Source organism: Bos javanicus, chromosome 24 (genome assembly GCF_032452875.1).
Source record: "Bos javanicus breed banteng chromosome 24, ARS-OSU_banteng_1.0, whole genome shotgun sequence".
Classification (NCBI taxonomy): Eukaryota; Metazoa; Chordata; class Mammalia; order Artiodactyla; family Bovidae; genus Bos; species Bos javanicus.
This window is the reverse complement of record NC_083891.1, coordinates 28,874,816-28,893,821: the sequence shown is the minus strand read 5'-3', so window position 1 is coordinate 28,893,821 and position 19,006 is coordinate 28,874,816. Positions and strand designations below refer to the sequence as shown.

The 19,006-nt window shown below is 36.6% G+C and overlaps 1 protein-coding gene across 1 annotated transcript in view; it reads right to left on the bottom strand.

Moving 5' to 3' along the window:
- The window catches only part of CDH2 (cadherin 2), a 250,820-nt gene that overhangs the window by 60,833 nt on the left and 170,981 nt on the right, over positions 1–19,006 (bottom strand). The window contains exons 3-5 of the mRNA XM_061399687.1: positions 8,311–8,537; positions 6,090–6,236; positions 4,147–4,302 (exon numbers count right to left, since the gene is read on the bottom strand). Coding sequence (XP_061255671.1) covers positions 4,147–4,302; positions 6,090–6,236; positions 8,311–8,537 — 530 coding nt within the window. The remainder of the gene's footprint in view (positions 1–4,146; positions 4,303–6,089; positions 6,237–8,310; positions 8,538–19,006) is intronic.

Genomic DNA, 19,006 nt, shown 5'->3' with positions numbered 1-19,006 from the left:
GGCATTACTGACTCGATGGACGTGAGTCTGAGTGAACTCCGGGAGTTGGTGATGGACAGGGAGGCCTGGTGAGCTGCGATTCATGGGGTCGCAGAGTCGGACACAACTGAGCGACTGAACTAAGCACAGGAAACTGTAAATTTTATTAGACAAGCCTTTTCAACACTTATAGAGTCTCTTTTTCCCTTGACTTATTTAATATATTACATTAAGAGATTTTAATACTGAACTGTCCCTACCATTCTATAATTAATTCTATTTTGTTATCAATATTCCTCATTTATGTGCAAGTAGTGAGAATCTGGAGAGCAAGAATTTACCCCAACACTGACCTGAAAATATTTATTTTTTGAGATTTAACCACATGACTTCAGCCAGTAAGAATTCATACAGAAGAAATATTTCGAATTTTGGGGTTGGTATTTTTTGTACTCATAAATTACAGGATAGTTTAATTAGAGACTGGTCTACTGCATGCTACTTCACTCCATCCGTGTGTGTGCTCAGTCATGTCCTGTTTTGTGCAACCCCATGGAGTGTAGCCCTCCAGGCGCCTCTGTCCATGGAATGTGCCAACCAGAAATACTGGAGTGGGTAGGTATTTCTTATGCTAGGGGATCTTCCCAACCCAGGGATCCAATTCACGTCTTTTGAATCTCCTGCATTGGCAGGTGGATTCTTTACCACTGCGTCACCTGGGAAGCCCTGCCACCTTTACTAAGTTGCCCTATTAAAGTGATGCTGTTTTGTAAAAGGCTTGAAAACTTCTTTATATTTTAGAACAATGTATTAATAAAAAGCATTAGAATTACCTGTTCATTAAGGCTTTTAAGAGAATGGGTAGTAAAACAATCAAGGCCCTTGGGAGGAGAGAATTGAGTGATGCTTAGGCTTTAAAACGCATGTTTAGTTTTTCATATGCTTATTTGCCAGTTTATGTCTATGGTGTCTTGCTCTACCTTATGTCTATATCTATCTGTATAATAATTTTCAAAACTTAAATAATTTTAAAAGTTTGTACAAGTGCAAAAATTCAAAAAAATATTAATGTGAAAAACAGTCTAAAAAACACATTAGCATAAGTGACATAAAAAGTATGGGACGACTAAGTATGATCGTGACACTGATGCTAAATGAATCCGAATACTAAATCAATATATGGTGTTGGGACAACTGGGCTGGCCATAAAGGAAAAGCAAAGGCGATCTATATACCTTCCTTCTTTGACTAAAATAAACTCCACAGAGGTTAAACATTTAGATGCAAATATAAATAAATAAATAAAACAGATAAAATGCAGGAGATTAGCATCTTGGAGTAGGAAAGATCTTTTTAAACAATTCCAGAAAGCCAGAATGGGGGGCTTCCCTGGTGGCTCAGTGGTAAAGAATTCACCTGCCAATTCAGGAGATGCTGGTTTGATCCCTGGTCTGGGAACTAAGATGCCACATGTCGCAGAGCAGCTGAAGCACACGTGCCACAACTATCTAGCTTGTGCTCTAGAGCCTGGGAGCCACAACTACTGAAGCTCTCGCGCCCCAGAGACCGTGCTTTGCAAGAAAAGAAGCCACTGCAATGAGAAGCCTGAGTGCCACAACTAGAGAAAAGCCCACACAGCAACAAAGGCCCAGCACAGCCAACAATTAATAAAAAGAAAGCCAGAATGCAAGATAAAATCAAAACAATGACAAATATCATAACGTAACAACTGTAAGTTATAGTGAGGGAAAAATGATAAACAAAGTTCGAAAACAAATAACAACAAAGGAAATGTATGAAAATCATGTATCAACATCTCTAGTAGATAAAAGGTTATTATAAGTGGATGGAGGAAAAGGTAACAACTTTCCCACCCCAAATTCAACGTAAGACGGGAATAGGGAATTTACTTTAATTGGATATTCAACACATGCAACTTAAAGCATCAAGATAAATTTTTCAGAAATAGCACTGGCAATAAATAAATAATGCCCGGAATTGATATGGAATGACAAGTATCTATTTTATAGTGGGGAGGTACTGGAACACAATACAACTCTTCAAGAGAACAATTTCACTATATTTATCAAATAATTCCAATTTTAGGAATTTTTTCTGAGGACATAATGGGAAAATGTACAGAAAGCTGTTCATTGCTGGATGATTTATAGTTGTAAAATAAAGTAGAAAGAACTAAATCATCCAAGTATCTGCCAGTAGGTAATTAGTTACAATTATGTTAAAGCAAGCAATCAAAAATAATAATAGAAACAAATAATGATTCCAGATGTGGAAAGATGCTAAATCTTATGATTGCTAAGTGACAAAAGTTGGTTTCAGAGAATAATCCCAATTTCAAAAAAATATATTTATGAATCTATACACAAAGAAACATCTTACAGAATATTACCAAACTTAAAGAAAAGTGACTAGTTTATGTACTGGGATTGCAAATTCTTCTTACTTTATTACTAATACTGTATTACTTGAAAAGTTTTTACATTGTACCTATATTCTTTTCTAAGAGAAAATGATACTTTCATTAAAAGTTTTATTAGCTATTCATATAGAAATTGGAGTAGGAATAAAGATCAATTTAAGTTTCTCTATTAAACACATGAAAAAAAATTGTTGAAATCCTCTTCCAGAAAAATGGGCAAGCATGGCTAGAAAAAAAGGAAAGAAAAATGCTTTCTTGAATTTATATTTTAATATTAATTCTTGATTTTTTAATTACTCAATACAATTTTTAATTGGGAAAATCAGTTCTAAATACATACTACTACTACTACTACTACTACTACTACTAAGTCACTTCAGTCGTGTCCGACTCTGTGTGACCCCATAGACGGCAGCCCACCAGGCTCCCCCATCCCTGGGATTCTCCAGGCAAGAATACTGGAGTGGGTTGCCATTTCCTTCTCCAATGCATGACAGTGAAAAGTGAAAGGAAGTCGCTCAGTCATGTCTGACTTTTAGCGACCTCATGGACTTCAGCCCACCAGGCTCCTGCATCCATGGGATTTTCCAGGCAAGAGTACTGGAGTGGGGTGCAATTGCCTTCTCCATTTAAATACATACATATATTTAAAAACAGGAACATATAACTATATATAAGCGTTTCCCTGGTGGCTCAGATGGTAAAGAATTGCAGGAGGCTGCAATGTGGGACACCTGGATTTGATCCCTGGGTTGGGAAGATCCACTTGAGCAGGGCATGGCAACCCACTCCAGTGTTCTTGCCTGGAGAATCCCCATGGACAAAGGAGCCTGTTGGGTTAAAGTCCATGGGGCTGCAAAGAGTCAGACACGACTGAGTGACTAAGCACATACAGCACAACTACATACAAAAGCTGTTATAACTCAATCAAGAAATGAATAAAATAGAAAAGTAACATAAAATTAGCATAAGAAATATAACTGGATAGTATATCTAAGAAATGATTGCTCAGACTGGCAGGTTAATGAAACCAAGTATTGGCAGGGTTAATCAGAAAAGAGAAATCTTAATTCTTAGTAGGTAGATAAAAATGGCACATCTTTCTGGAGATAATATGATCAACAAATAACAAAATGAAAATATGCTATCCATTTGGTATGATGCTAATTAATAGTAATCATAGTATCAGGAGATAAACTGACAAACATAAATGTACTTGGTTGGCCAAAATGTTCATCAGGGTTTTGCTATGAAGTCTTACAACAAACCCAAATGAACTTTTGGGCCAAACCAATATTTTTATAAGAAATTGCTGTTAAAATTATAGTTTATATACATTCAGTGGAATACTATACAGCTATTAAAAATGTAATGATCAGTATGTAATTTACATGAAATAGCTTTGATCCCTTCATGGCAATTTGTTCTTGTAAGTTCTTAACCACATATCTGAAGGCAAGTATCAGCATGCAAATAGTAATATGACTTAAGGCAATTTTTAGTTTTTCCTTGGCATTGTTTGTTTATCATGAGCATTCATCAATTTTATAAAAACAATTGTTTCATAAAAATAAAAAAAATATTAAATTGAAAAGGCTACAGATACATTTCTAGCATTAAAACATTCAGGATCAAAGCTTTAAGACTAATATGAGAGACAAATGTTAAACCTTGCATGTATTTGGAAGAGTGTGAATACAAAGAATTAACAGCTGTTGAGATCTTACATGAAACCGGGCTATCAGCTCACGATCCAGAGGCTTGGTTACTGACAGCTGACCTGAGATGGGGTTGATAATGAAGATACCAGTTGGAGGCTGGTCAGCTCCTGGCCCAGTTACGCTGTACCGCAGAGAAAGGTTTTTATCTCTATCGGATCTGATCTGAGGGTCAAGAAGATAGTCACATTAAACAAGGGACTAAATGAGCTCATTATCAGAGACAGAGCATGCTACACCTCATGGCCTCTTCCAAACATACACCACTTCTTCCCAGAAAATTCCTGAAGCTCTCCCAGTCTTATTCCTTGTTCTTGCTTCCTGGTGATGGGCTTCAAAAGAGATGTCACCTGTCACTAGAAGGACTGGGCCAATGTTAACATCTAAAGAACAGTCACTAGGAGCAGCACAAAAGTCAAACTTAAGGAGTGTCCATTTTTAAACAGAATCCAAGTCTCTCTTGGAAATTTGGAGGTTAGAATATTTAACCCAGTAACAGGTGTCCAATTTAATGAAGAAAAAACTATTTACTTGTTTGCATCAGTTAGGACAAGAAATAACTGTCTATTCATAGTGTGAAAGAGCCTCAGGTGGGAACTCTAAGACTATGGTTGAGCCTGGGAGTCAGATTTCTGTACTTGCATTGTGCTGATGTTTTTCATTGCAACCAAAGCTTCCCATATTAAATTGGCACCCAATACCCCACATTCTTTATTAATAACAAAACATGCAAGAAATGATTTTATAATAGATATCTCCTATGCATAAAAATTATATCTGTTACAGGCTCACTGCTTTGTCCTCCAAATACAACATTTCCTGGAAAAATAAGCTTACAGATGAGTGGAACATATATGTCCTTTGATGTTCCTAACATCATAGAAACAGGCTGCAGAAAAGGAGGAAGAATAGGACAGAAAAAAGGGCATTTGAGCAATACTGTTTGGAGGTGGTAATAAGAAATATCTCTATATTAGACAAATACTTTTAATCCAGTAACAGAATCCAGTTTTTGTCTTGTTTTTTTAGTTAAGGCAAAATTCTTTAATTTTCTCATTCTCTATTAAAGTAGAAACATAGAAAACACCTTGATTTGGAGGTTACATATTTCACTGTTAAACTTAATTATAATACATATTACCATAGACTGGACAACACAAATAAATGACATTAAAAAATACAGCCTTCAGTAAGTATGTATTGAAATGCTAAATTAATCATATACAGAAACATTACTTTCTACTAAATTTGAGAATACAGCTAGTTGTCTCATTTTCTTTTTGTAATAAATAACAAGTTGCTAATTTTACTAAGCATATAGAAATGTCTGTCATTTTTTTCCCCCCCTGGGTCTGATAGCATGCATTCAGAGTAACTGGAAAAAAAAAGAAACCTTGCTCTTCAAATCTGAAAGCCTGTGTTTTTTGCGCAGCCCCAGGGAGTCCGTTAATGGTATCAGAGGTCATTTTTTTATTTCTTTAAAAATCTCTCAAATGCACTCAGTACCGGCATTTTTAGCAATGATTGCCCCTTTATTTTTTCTTTGGCCCAGAAGCTATCTGTAGAGGGCAAAGATCATCATGGGGAATGCAGCTTTCAGACAGGGAAGATAAGGTGGAAGGGGAAGGGTACGGTGTGGGTGTGAATGCATGAGGGAGCTGCTGCTGCTAAGTCGCTTCAGTCGTGTCCAACTCTGTGCGACTAGGGTGTATATATTCAGACACCGAACAAACTTCAGCATCCATGGCACACTGGATGGACCCACAGAAAGCTCTGCCTGTAAATAACCCAAGGTAATGAAAAAGAGACTCTTTGCAACCCTAGAGACATTTCATCAATACAAAATAGTACACACATGTCTTAAACTCTACTTTGTGGAAAAAAGAGACAAAAGCACTTCTAACATACACTGAACACATGCCACAGAGATCAGTGAAATTGTGTCACCCTACCCTGACGAGCTCTTGAGGAAAAGGCCCTCTGGAGTTTTCTGGCAAGTTGATGGGAGGGATAACCCAGTCTCTCTTCTGCCTCTGCAGGTAGCCATTGTGCTTAGTCACTTGTCTTGGAAACACTATTTCTTCTATTTCTTGTGATTCCTTCACATGAAAATACAAGAAGACATTCCTGAGTACTAGAAAAACACTTTCTGAAAGTACATCAATATCAATGGATACCCGTAAGTATAGAATCACACTTTATTATAGGCAAGAAAATAAGTCTGGAGGCCCTGTTCTCATCCCCCTATTAAAATAATAGAAAGCACCATAAAATTGTGGGCTTCCCTGGTGCCTCAGCTGGTAAAGAATCCACCTGCAATCTAATCCACCTGGGTTAGATCCCTGGGTTGGGAAGATCCCCTGGAGAAGGGAACAGCTATCCACTCCAGTATTCTGGCCTGGAGAATTCCATGGACTGTATAGTCCATGGGGTCACAAAGAGCTGGACACAACTGAGCGATTTTTCCCAATTTCACCATAAAATTGTGGGTGACACTGTTTATTGAAAAATGAAATACCAAACAATGTATTAGGTGGCTCAGCTGTGTAAACTATTTGCAGTTTCTATAAACCATCTTAGATAGTAGTTAACATTGAGCAAAATTTAACAGTATCCTTTATACATTTCTCATTAGTTTAAACCACAGTTCAGGTAATGTGCTACTGTACATTAAATTTAGATCTTGATGTGCTAAAATATAATTTGAATTCCAAGAGAAGTTTAATACATACTGCTAAGGAACGTCTCAAATATTTATGACCCTATTAAATCCCACAGAATTAATGCTGTAATTATTCTAAACCTATGTCAGCTATGATGGATGCTATAGATGACCCACTTTGCACATGGGGTATTAATCTCTGCTAGATGTCAACATTTTCTTCTGTTTTTCCCTGTATCTGTGGACATTTTAGCCATTAGCCCACGCTGCTTCAATGCAAACATCCAAGCTGGTTTGCTGGAACACAGTGAATCCTCAACAACAACAAAAGCATCTTTTCATTCAATTAGTTACCAGATCCTTATTTTATATTACCCAAATGACATGATTTCCCTTCACAGTTAATAGATTAACAAATTACATTTCACATAATGAAAGTCTAACATTGGTATAAGAGAAAAAATGGTATCTTTTTCTCTAATATTTATTCACATTTTATTATTGCTGTGGCTCTCACATTTACAATACCAACAATGAATATGTGTATTCTTATGTTTTAATGTAACAGTTATAGTTCATAAAATCACAGACCAATTATATGAATATGGCATCGCCCCCATATTTATTTCCAATTAACTCAAAGAACTATAATATTCAGAAACTAATAGTGTTATCATAACTTTACTGAAGAAGTTATTGTATCTTATTTAAAATTCTTAAAATAGTGGCTTACACAAAAGAAGTACTTAGCAAATGTTCAGTTGAAATAAATTTTCTGTTAAAAGTGTTGCGATGCACGATACTGGATGCTTGGGGCTGGTGCACTGGGACGACCCAGAGGGATGGTATGGGGAGGGAGGAGGGAGGAGGGTTCAGGATGGGGAACACATGTATACCTGTGGCAGATTCATTTTGATATATGGCAAAACCAATACAATATTGTAAAGTTAAATAAAATAAAATTTAAAAAAAAGTGTATTTTATTTGTTTTATCTTGTCTTACAGCAATTTCCACCAGAGGGAGTGTATTATTCCTAAAAGTCACGTCCATAGCATAAATAATTCAAATTCCCCAATTTGATTATTGAGGGACAAGACAAAAACCCAATACTCCTTGGCAGAAATGTTTTCCTGTTACTATTGTAAATCTCTACTTCCCCTGCCATAAGTTCATCTGATGACAACTTATAAACAACTGTTTATCTTGTGGTTAAGTTTAACAGCTTGTAAAGCTTCTAAGTAATTTAAAACAAACAACTATTTCTAAGTAAATTTAAGTTATAAATCTCAAAGTATAAACAAATCTTTCAAATACAGTTTAGGATTGCTGATAAAACATTTAATCTAAAATATCCTGTAAAATTAAAAAAAAAAACAAAAAAACAAAATAGTACTGCAGCAACTGAAGTTGATAAAAATTCCAGTACTGGCCACTCATTGATCTGATGCAAAGTATGCACGTAGTTCAAACTATACAATCGTCCATCCAAAGCCACACTTAGATACTCTACCTTCACTGAATCCTCAGGTAGGGCTGGTTTGAGGCTCAGTTTTACTGCTACTTGCCACTTTTCCTGAGTCTCTTTGTCTTGAGCGTATATCAGGAACTTTGAGTGTTCAGAGGAGAGGGGGAAGCTTCTCACGGCATACACCATGCCATCTTCATCCACCTTAAAATCTGCTGGCTCGCTGCTCTCATACTGTACTTTTCTTTTCCCATTGCAGTTGCTAAACTTCACTGTAAAAATAAATGAATAAAATTAATTATATTACAAAGGCAAAAACAATTATCCATCTAAATCTATATCCAGCTTCAGTTCAGTTCAGTCGCTCAGTCGTGTCCGACTCTTTGCGACCCCATGAATTGCAGCATGCCAGGCCTCCCTGTCCATCACCAACTCCCAGAGTTCACCCAAACTCATATCCTTCGAGTCCGTAATGCCATCCAGCCATCTCATCCTCTGTCGTCCCCTTCTCTTCCTGCCCCTAATCCCTCCCAGCATCAGAGTCTTTTCCAATGAGTCAACTCTTTGCATGAGGTGGCCAAAGTATTGGAGTTTCAGCTTTAGCATCAGTCTTTCCAAAGAACACCCAGGACTGATCTCCTTTAGAATGGACTGGTTGGATCTCCGTGCAGTCCAAGGGACTCTTAAGAGTCTTCTCCAACACCACAGTTCAAAAGCCTCAATTCTTCAGTGCTCAGCTTTCTTCACAGTCCAACTCTCACATCCATACATGACCACTGGGAAAACCATAGCCTTGACTAGATGGACCTTTATTGGCAAAGTAATGTCTCTGCTTTTGAATATGCTATCTAGGTTGGTCATAACTTTCCTTCCAAGAAGTACATGTCTTTTAATTTCATGGCTGCAGTCACCATCTGCAGTGATTTTGGAGCCCCCAAAAATAAAGTCTGACACTGTTTCCAATGTTTCCCCATCTATTTCCCATGAAGTGATGGGACCAGAGGCCATGATCTTTGTTTTCTGAATGTTGAGCTTTAAGCCAACTTTTTCACTCTCCTCTTTCACCTTCATCAAGAGGCTTTTTAGTTCCTCTTCACTTTCTGCCATAAGGGTGGTGTCATCTGCATATCTGAGGTTATTGATATTTCTCCCGGCAATCTTGATTCCAGCTTGTGCTTCTTCCAGCCCAGTGTTTCTCATGATGTACTCTGCATGTAAGTTAAATAAGCTTAGGGTAGAATAAAACTTAGTAACACGAAATGTTACTCATTGGAAAAGACCTTGATCCTGGGAAAGAATGAAGGCAGGAGGAGAAGCGGATGACAGAGGATGAGATGGTTGGATGGCCTCACCAACTCGATGGACATGAGTTTGAGCAAAGTCCAGGAGATGGTGAAGGATGAGGAAGCCTAGCGTGCTACAGTCCATGGCGTCACAAAGAGTGGGACACGACTGCGTGACTGAACTGAACATGAAATGCAAAAATTTTATTTTTACATTAGTCAAAGAATTGTTATCTTGAAATTTTTATACAACTTTTAAAGGTTACACTCAGTTTATAGTTATTATAAAATATTATTTACATTTCCCATGTTTCACGTGCCGTGTGTGCCAAATCGCTTCAGTCGTATCAGACTCTTTGCGATCCAGGGACTATATATAGCCCATGAGGCTCCTCTGTCCATGGGATTCTCCAGGCAAGAATACTGAGTGGGTTCGTATGCCCTCCCCTCCAGGGGATCTTCCTGACACAGGGATCGAACCCGTGTCTCCTGCCTTGCAGGCGGATTCTTTACTGGCTGAGCCACCAGCGAAGCAATATATCCCTTTAGCCTGTCTTACACCCAACAGTTTGTACCTACTACTTCTCCATCCCTAAATTTCCCCTCACTTCACTCCCCACTGGTAACCACTAGATTGTTCTCTTTATCTGTGAGTCTGCTTCTTTTTTTGTTATAGTCACTAGTTAATTTTAATTTTTGATTCCACATATAAGTGATATAATATAGTAGCTGTCTTTTCTAACTTATTTCACTCGGTGTAATCCCCTCCAAGTCCATCCACGTTGCTACAAGCGGCAAAACTTCACTCTAGGTATGGCTGAGTAGTATTCCATTTTATATATATGTCACATCACATCTTCTTTATCCATTCATCTGTTGATGGACACTTAGGTTGCATCCATATTTTGGCAACTGTAAATAATGCTGCAATGATCACCTGAGTGCATGTTTTCTTTTCAAAAGAGTCTTTCTTTCTTTTTTTTTTTTTTTTAAAGATTTATATCCAGGAGTGGAATTGCTGGATCATACGGTAGTTCCGTTTCAGGAATTTTCTTTCTAGAGAATGTCAGATGTTCTGAGTTATTCCCCAGCATCTTCTTGTTCCAAAGTCTTCCTCTTTCTTACACAAGCTCCTGGATTCTGGACCCTCAGGACCTGTTCCTTCCCAGGTCTCACCGATGCTGCCTTCCATTCCCTAACAAACTTCTACTGATCCTATACATCTCAGCTTCAGAGTCACTGAGGGCAGAAAAAATTACTGCTTTTCAGTCTTTGTGTAGCAACCTGAACTCTTAACACCATAGTTCTAAAGCCACGCCTGACACTCACAGTGCAAGTACTTCAGAGCAAATTTTCTTAGCTATCTTGTATACCCTGCATGTTTCCTGGCATGCAGCCTTAATATATAATTTTGGAATAAATTCTGAAAGGAATAAAGCAATAATATTCATCAATACTGAATGCCCACTATGCTCCAGAATGACAAAACCTCATGCTACTTAAAAGGTGATTAGTTGGCCACTTCTAGTTCTTGTGGTGTTTATCATAGCTTTATGAAGTACTAACAGTTCTGTAGGTTTTCAAACAAATGAAAATAAAGGTACATCTCAAAATAAACAACTGAAAATGTCTTAAGAATAGAAAAAAATGAAAAAAAAAGTCAATATCTTAATTAGCTCTATCTTACATGTAATGAGTTAAAAGTTGAAAAAAATGAATGCTTTCTTAAAGGCAACATCAATCAGCTTATGTCTCATTGGAAACAAAACAAAGGTTAAACCACGTACTTATAAATGTAGAACTAGACCTATTCAAGCCAAAATAAAATTATAATAAAAATATTCTCCACAGAAGATGATTTTCTTTGAAATTCTTAATCATTCTTTTTGAAGAAAAATTCTATGGGAAGAACATAAAAGGATCAAAGGGAAAAAAAAAAACAATTTTTCACTTCTGTAAACATGTGAGGTTATGTTCTGACCACAATTACTCTGGATACATTTTGGAATTCAATTAATAGTCACACATTACAAAGTAAAATCATATATATTTTTTGCGTTTTCCAAGGACCTACGTTCATTTTTTGAACTCCTACTCACATGTGAATTAATTAAATTCTTTTGTTTTCATCAGCATAAATTCACCGAGATGCACACCAGACCACAAATAACATGCAAGCTTATTACCCTAAAAGTAACCATAAAATCCTTGATAATAGTCATAAAATACTTTACTGAATATATTATTTTCCCACATAATCCACATATACCATCCTTTATCTTTCAAACATTGCAAAATGAAAAGTTGTATCTCACACTAGATTATGATAAGTCAAAATATTTGTCTTTGAAGTAGAAATATCCCAGAAGATAACTTAATTACCCCCATCTTACATGCTGTGAGATTTAAAAATGAAACATGGGAATCTTTTCTATAGAACAATGCCATCTACTGCTTGTCTTTTATTAAGACAACAAAATGAAAAGTCAAATTGTTTGGGGGAGCCCTGCTGAGAAATCAAAATGAAAGACTTTTAGCATCTTCTTGTATAAAAAGTCCCTTTTATATCACAAAAGGTATTCACCATACTTAAAAACATACAATGTGGATGAGAAACGTTAAACACTTTTCTGCACTTTCTTGTTGACTTTTACAGTCTGGTATTGCTTGTCTATTCACACCTGGATTGTTGCATCTGCCTGCGTGGGTGGTCTTTCTCCTGCTCCAGGTCTCTGCGTGTCCACTTCTAGACTAAACATCTGCAGTGATTTTCTCCTCCCTGCCTGCAATATTATATGTCAACTCTTTGACCTAGTATACAATGCTCTCTTAATTCTTAGTCACTTGGTCTTTTTGGTTTTATCTATTGGGTTGGTCGAAAAGTTGAACAGGTTTTTTCCTGTTTTTCCATCTTACGGAAAAACCCAACCGAACTTTTTCACTAATGCAATACATCATCTTCTACAATTTATTCTGCCCAGTCAGACAGATTTCTCAGCCTGTTTCCACATTGCTATGGCCCACATTCTACGCATGGGTGCTCAGTCACTTCAGCAGTGTCTGATCTTTGTGATCCTATGGACTGTACCCCGCCAGGCTCCTCTGTCTGTCCATGGGATTCTCCAGGCAAGAATACTGGAGTGGGTAGCCATGTCCTCCTCCAGGGGATCATCCCAACCCAGGGACAGAAACTGCATCTCTTGCATTTCCTGCATTGCAGGCGGGTTCTTTACCCACTGAACCACCTGGGAAGCCCCTACACTCATATTTATCACCTTTTCTGGGCCTGGACCACTCCTCTTCCCCTTCTCCTAGCCTCTCCCCCTTCTCCTAGCCACAGCTTCAGAGTCAGGGGAAGGGGCCTCTTGGATGTCCTTAGGAAAATGGCAGCCTGTGCCCTCATTTGGGAAGGCTCTGAATTTAAAAAAAAAAAAAAATGTGTTCCTATGTTTCCTGTCCATAGAAATACATATTAGCACTTTGTTTATTATAATAATAATTATAATAAGTAATGTCTACTTATTAATGGTTTCATGTGACTAGATCTTGTCTCTGTAAGTGGACCATAAACTCTTTGTGGCTTCCTGACAGTGAGTCTGAGTTCTTTTGTTTCTTTGACACTTAACAGTGATAGGGCAGAATAAATATTCATTAAATACTACAGACCAATTATATAGATTAATATCTAAATTTAAAAAAAAACTAGAAAGCAGGAAGCGACTTAGCAGCAGCAGCAGCAGCAGCCTATTATAGCAATACTCAACAACAACAACAAAACCCAGGGACTTGCAGTAATTTGACTTTGTTTAGGTGGTTGGGTTATGAAAGAAAATGAATTAATACTTGTTGAATGCTAGGCACTTAAAAAGACACTTAAGGTTAGGTTATCTACTTTAACCTAAAGAATAACCACCCAAAGTGAGAATTGTTTTCTCTGTTCTACGGACAGGGCAGAAAATTCAGAAATCCATCTACACTCCATGCTGCTTGACTCCTTGTGTTTGCTTGCCCTACAAAAACACGAAAGGATCTAACTCAACTCATACGTCTTAAACCTTTAATAAACAATAAAAGTAAATAAATGATAAAGAGGCTTGATAGATGCTTGGGAAGAGAATAGTGCCACGTTTAAATCTTTGAAAGTATCAAAGTAACTAGCATATTAAAAAGGAGTTCTTCGATTGGAGTACAGCCTAAGGGTCCCACAGAGGGGAGGAACTGAGCCCCTTAGGGACTCATGAGTGTGTTACAGATGAAAAAAATTCACACTCACTGTTACTGTCAAGCACTTTGGCTCATCTGCTACTCAGCTACCTATTTGAGTTCAGGTGTCAAAAAGATACAAGCCAGCAAAGGTGGAGGTCTTTGAAAAAATGTGCCTTTTCCTACCAAGGGTCACTGCAGATCCTATGAACGAGAAGTGTGTGACCCCAGACAGCCTGGCTCTGAGAAATCACTTTGGAGGAAACCGCATAAAGGTGGTCACTTAAAATCTTATAGCTTTTCTGGCACCCTTGTCCCCACTGCTTTAATAGTTCTGTCATCAAACTTTTCTGAGATTTTTAAACAAATGCTAATTTTCATTGCTCTGATATTAAAATAAGCAACATTTTGAGCATCGCTCAGTTTTAAAGGACTGTGATGTATTATGTGTTGTATTAACTGTAAATGTGTTGTATTGATATTAATTCTTTTTGTACATTCAACGAGTGAAATCAATACCTTAAATGAAAATAAGTCCATTGCCAACTGAAAAAGTTTTCCTTAGTGAGATATTGGTCCTGACTTCATCCTGTGGTTGTGATTATTTAATGCACAGACAGCACCTCGTTCACATGCTTAATCAGTAATTACCAGGTTTTACTGCTTTCAAAGTCACGCAAATTAAAAAGCTTGCTAATTTCAATGGTATTACGGACTACGTTGCTTTCCCTTAAATTCACAAGCTGAAATTCTAATTCCTAATACCTCAGAATATAAGTATTGGGGTGGCCAAATATTCGTTTGGGTTGTAACATCTTACAGAAAAACCCAAACAAAATTTTGGCCAACCCAATGTATTTGGGGGTCACAAAGAATCGGACACGACTGAGCGACTGAACTTAATGTATTTGGAGATATGGTTTTCAAAGAGGTAATTAAGGTAAATGAGCTCATATGAGTAGACCCTCATCCAGTATTACTGACATCTTATAAGAAAAGGAAATTTGGACATAGCTGCACATATACACAGAGGAAAGGTCATTGTATGGACACAGGGAAAGATGGCCATCTGCAAGACAAGGAGAAAGATCTCGAGAAAATCCAAACCTGTTGGCACCTTGATCTCAGACTTCCAGTCTCCAAAACTGTGAGATAAATTTCTGTCGTTTAAACCACCCACTCTGTAGTCCAACAAGTGGGTAACACATGAATTCCATTTATTAACAATGGGTCAATGTTTATTGAATGTTGTCTTGCTCACTTTTGACTTAGCTGCACCATGAATATTTTCTCAAATTTGACAAGATTCACTTCTGCCCTAGCACCAAATGCTGAGCCTTACTTACATGAAAATTTTTATAGAAACATAGACATTAACAGAAAAATAACAAGTGGAAAACCATTATGCTATAGAACCTTAGTCACAGCACCAATATATATTTATAATTTATATATTTATTTACTATTTATAGACTTTCAACAGGTTTTCAGAAGGACTACGACAGAATATGTTTACCAAAAAAGTTGGGTAAAAATAAAAAGGAGAATAGACAGAAGCCACGTGAAAGGGAGAAAGAGATATCCAAGGGACATGGTAAAATTAGTAAGATTAGATTTAAAATTTAACTTTGAAAATGAGGAAAGCAAACATCACAGTCATATGACTTGTGGGGAGAAATACATGGTTCACTGAAACGAAGCTGCTTCTGTTATTCTCACATTTTCCTAATGGATGTTAGGCAAAGAATTCTCAGTAACTTAATATTTTCAACTTTCATTTTCCAAAACAGGAAGCAGTTTGATCATTTTTAATATATAGATTTTAAATAAAAGGTGATGATATGTTTATTTTAAAATAAAATACATCCTTAGCAGTGAAACCATTCTCTATATTACTGTTATGGCAGATACATGACATTATGCATTTGTCAAAAGCCATAGCCTAAGCCACAACTAAGGGTGAATCTTAAAGTAAATTAAGGACTTTATAGTAATGTATCATTATTGGTTGCAGCAAATGTGCTACATTAATGCAAGATGTTAGTAACAGGGAAAACTTTCAAGGGAGGGATATGAACTCTGTATTTTGCACTCAATTTTTCTGTAAACTTAGAACTTTTCTAAACAATAGTATATTAATAATTTTAAAAATATTTCCCTAAGGGGATGGTCTAACCAGCTGTATTATCAGATATTTGAAAGGAGTAGATAGTTGTGAATATCCTCAGTCTCTGCCAAGCATGAGTGCCAGTGAATTACTCCAACATGATGTTAGCAGGAACCAGATAATATAACTTAATCAATAATTTTACATAAACATCCTATGTATGGAGATACTGAATTGGTGTTTCACGAAAGCCATAATATTTTATTACATGTAATAAAGATGAAATTCTGTTATTTTAAAAAAATGAACTCAATTTAAAATATTTTTTCTGACAATCTTCTTTACATTAGAATATTAATTTTTCTTGAGTGCTCAAATAACTTAAAGTAGAAACTCCAGAATTTCAAAACATAGGATAAAAGAAAATGAGCTGCTTTAGACAACTGAAAAAACAAGCTTGATCCACTGAATAATTCAAATTTAAAACAACTCTGTTGCTGCTAAGTCACTTCAGTCGTGTCCGACTCTGTGCGACCCCATAGATGGCAGCCCACCAGGCTCCCCCGTCTCTGGGATTCTCCAGGCAAGAACATTGGAGTGGGTTGCCACTTCCTTCTCCAGTGCATGAAAGTGAAAAGTGAAAGTGAAGTCACTCAGTCGTGTCCGACCCTCAGTGACCCCATGGACCGAAGCTTTCCAGGCTCCTCCATCCATAGGATTTTCCAGGCAAGAGTACTGGAGTGGGGTGCCATTGCCTTCTCCGAAAACAACTCTACACACAATTAAATGTTTGTGCCTAAAAACATCATAGTATTAAATAAGAAATGTATTATTAGAGCCACTGCATAGTTTCCATATGTAATATGTAGTTAATGTGTTCTAGACTACATAGAACTTTGTTAACATGATTAATACAAAATTAAACACCAGTGAAATAATTATTTTAAAGTAATTTTGACTCTTAAAACTATACCTCAAATTAATGTTAACCATAAAAACATAATATCCTTATAAAATATTAATAGGAAACCACAGATCTTCTATATTAAATGTATTAGCAGTTTAATAGCACACATTAACCATAGGAATGAAAATGTGAACATATACACATATGGTTTAGAATTCTTGCCTAAGTAAAGCATCAACCATATTTAGAAACAATTATGAGAGAATACTGTAAAAGAATTTTGTGCCTAAATACCCCTTTGACTTTTATTGTATTTTTTTTGCCACATTAACGGCTATTTCTGAAGGCAAACTGGGAAAACAGAAAGAGTTTCAGTGTTGACAGATGTTCCCCTTCCATGTGCACAGGGCAATATTTATTAAGGAACTAGATCTTTATTAATGAAGAAGTTATAGGGAGAAAGGTAGGGAAGAATTATCTTAACACTAAGGATTTCATGGTTTTTTTCTTATAGATCCCAATGAAGAATGGTTATCAACTGCAGGTTTGCTCATAAATCGGCTTAGATATTCTTTGCTTACTCTAGACTCTTTCTGAGTTTCAATTTCAGCAACAATTATTCCTAGAGCCATTTAGAATCCACCAATCCTTTTCACACACGCACAGTGGGATACACTAGAGATAGTCTGGAAATGTCCACATGGACTTTGGTAGAAAAAGTCAGTACACTTTCTCTTTCTTTTTTAAGATATATGTATATATATTTTTTGATGTGGATCATTTTAAAAGTCTTTATTGAATTTGTTACAGTATTACTTCGGTTTTATGCTTTGGTTTTTTGGCTGCAAGGCATGTGGGATCCTAGCTCCCCAACCACTGAGTAAACCCATACTCTGCATTGGAAGGTGCTTTACTGCTGGACCACCTGGAAAGTCCCACATTTTTTTCATAGCATCTAATTATAATAAGATGAAGAAGGCAATGGCACCCCACTCCAGTACTCTTGCCTGGAAAATCCGACAGAGGAGCCTGGTAGGCTGCAGTCCATGGGGTCGCTAGAAGTCGGACATGATTGAGCAACTTCACTTTCACTTTTCACTTTCATGCATTGGAGAAGGAAATGGCAACCCACTCCAGTGTTCTTGCCTGGAGAATCCCAGGGACGGCGGAGCCTGGTGGGCTGCCGTCTGTGGGGTCACACAGAGTAGGACACGACTGAAGCGATTTAGCAGCAGCAGCAATTATAATAAGAAAAATGAAATACGAAACATACTATAAAATGTTAGGAAACATACTATAAAATACACATAGAACTTCTATACAAAACTGAAAAAAAAATTTTAATAAGAAATTTCAGCTTATTTGCATGAAATGCCTTTTTATAACGTTTTAAGACTGAGAAATCAAATGCTTGATAATTTCCATTAAGGAAAACTATTCACAGAAGTTAGTGGTAGCAAATGGGTAGCATAGAGTACATTAGTTTTTCTCCAATTGATAGAAAAATCTTTTTTGTCATGAACCATGAAGAATACATTGATTAAATTTCCTGGTCCTTCTTTAATTGACAAACACAATGTTGAAATTCCTTGTGGAAATGCAAAAGTTTTTCATATTCTTTATCATAAGTATTTTAAAATAATGATAAAATTCAACTTCATGCATAGATAAGTATTGCTCTAACAGTCAATAATTTTCCTTAGGATTTAAAATGTAATACCAACTAAATATCACAAATATATAATTTTTTCCTTTTTCCAAAGCTGAACTTTGCTTCAAATCCATAAACTCTGTGAGTATGTGTAATATTTACACAGCCTTTGTGATTTTCAATTAAGTTCATTCAGGTGCTCCAAAATGTCAGTTAAATGAGCTATTTTCTTCAAGCAAATTATTCTCCTTCAACAAATATGGAGTGAACAACACTTCAAACACACTCACAATCCATTTTTCTATTAGCCAATAAACTCTTGCCAAAAAAAAAAGCGTCCTTTGGACAGCTTGTGCACTTTGGTATAGATCAGCAAATATGGTTTTCTAATCCCTGATCTTTGCGTAAAGCTGTTGTCATTTATTTTCATAATATCAATTTATGTGGAGTTAAGATTTATGAGCAAACTTCTATATACGAGAGCTTCTACGTGAGTAAAACTAATACTGATCATGGGACTCTCGGATTAAACTCCTGATGTTTATGTCTTCATGTAATTTACAGCCCACCTTAGGGCCAGAGCATCAGCC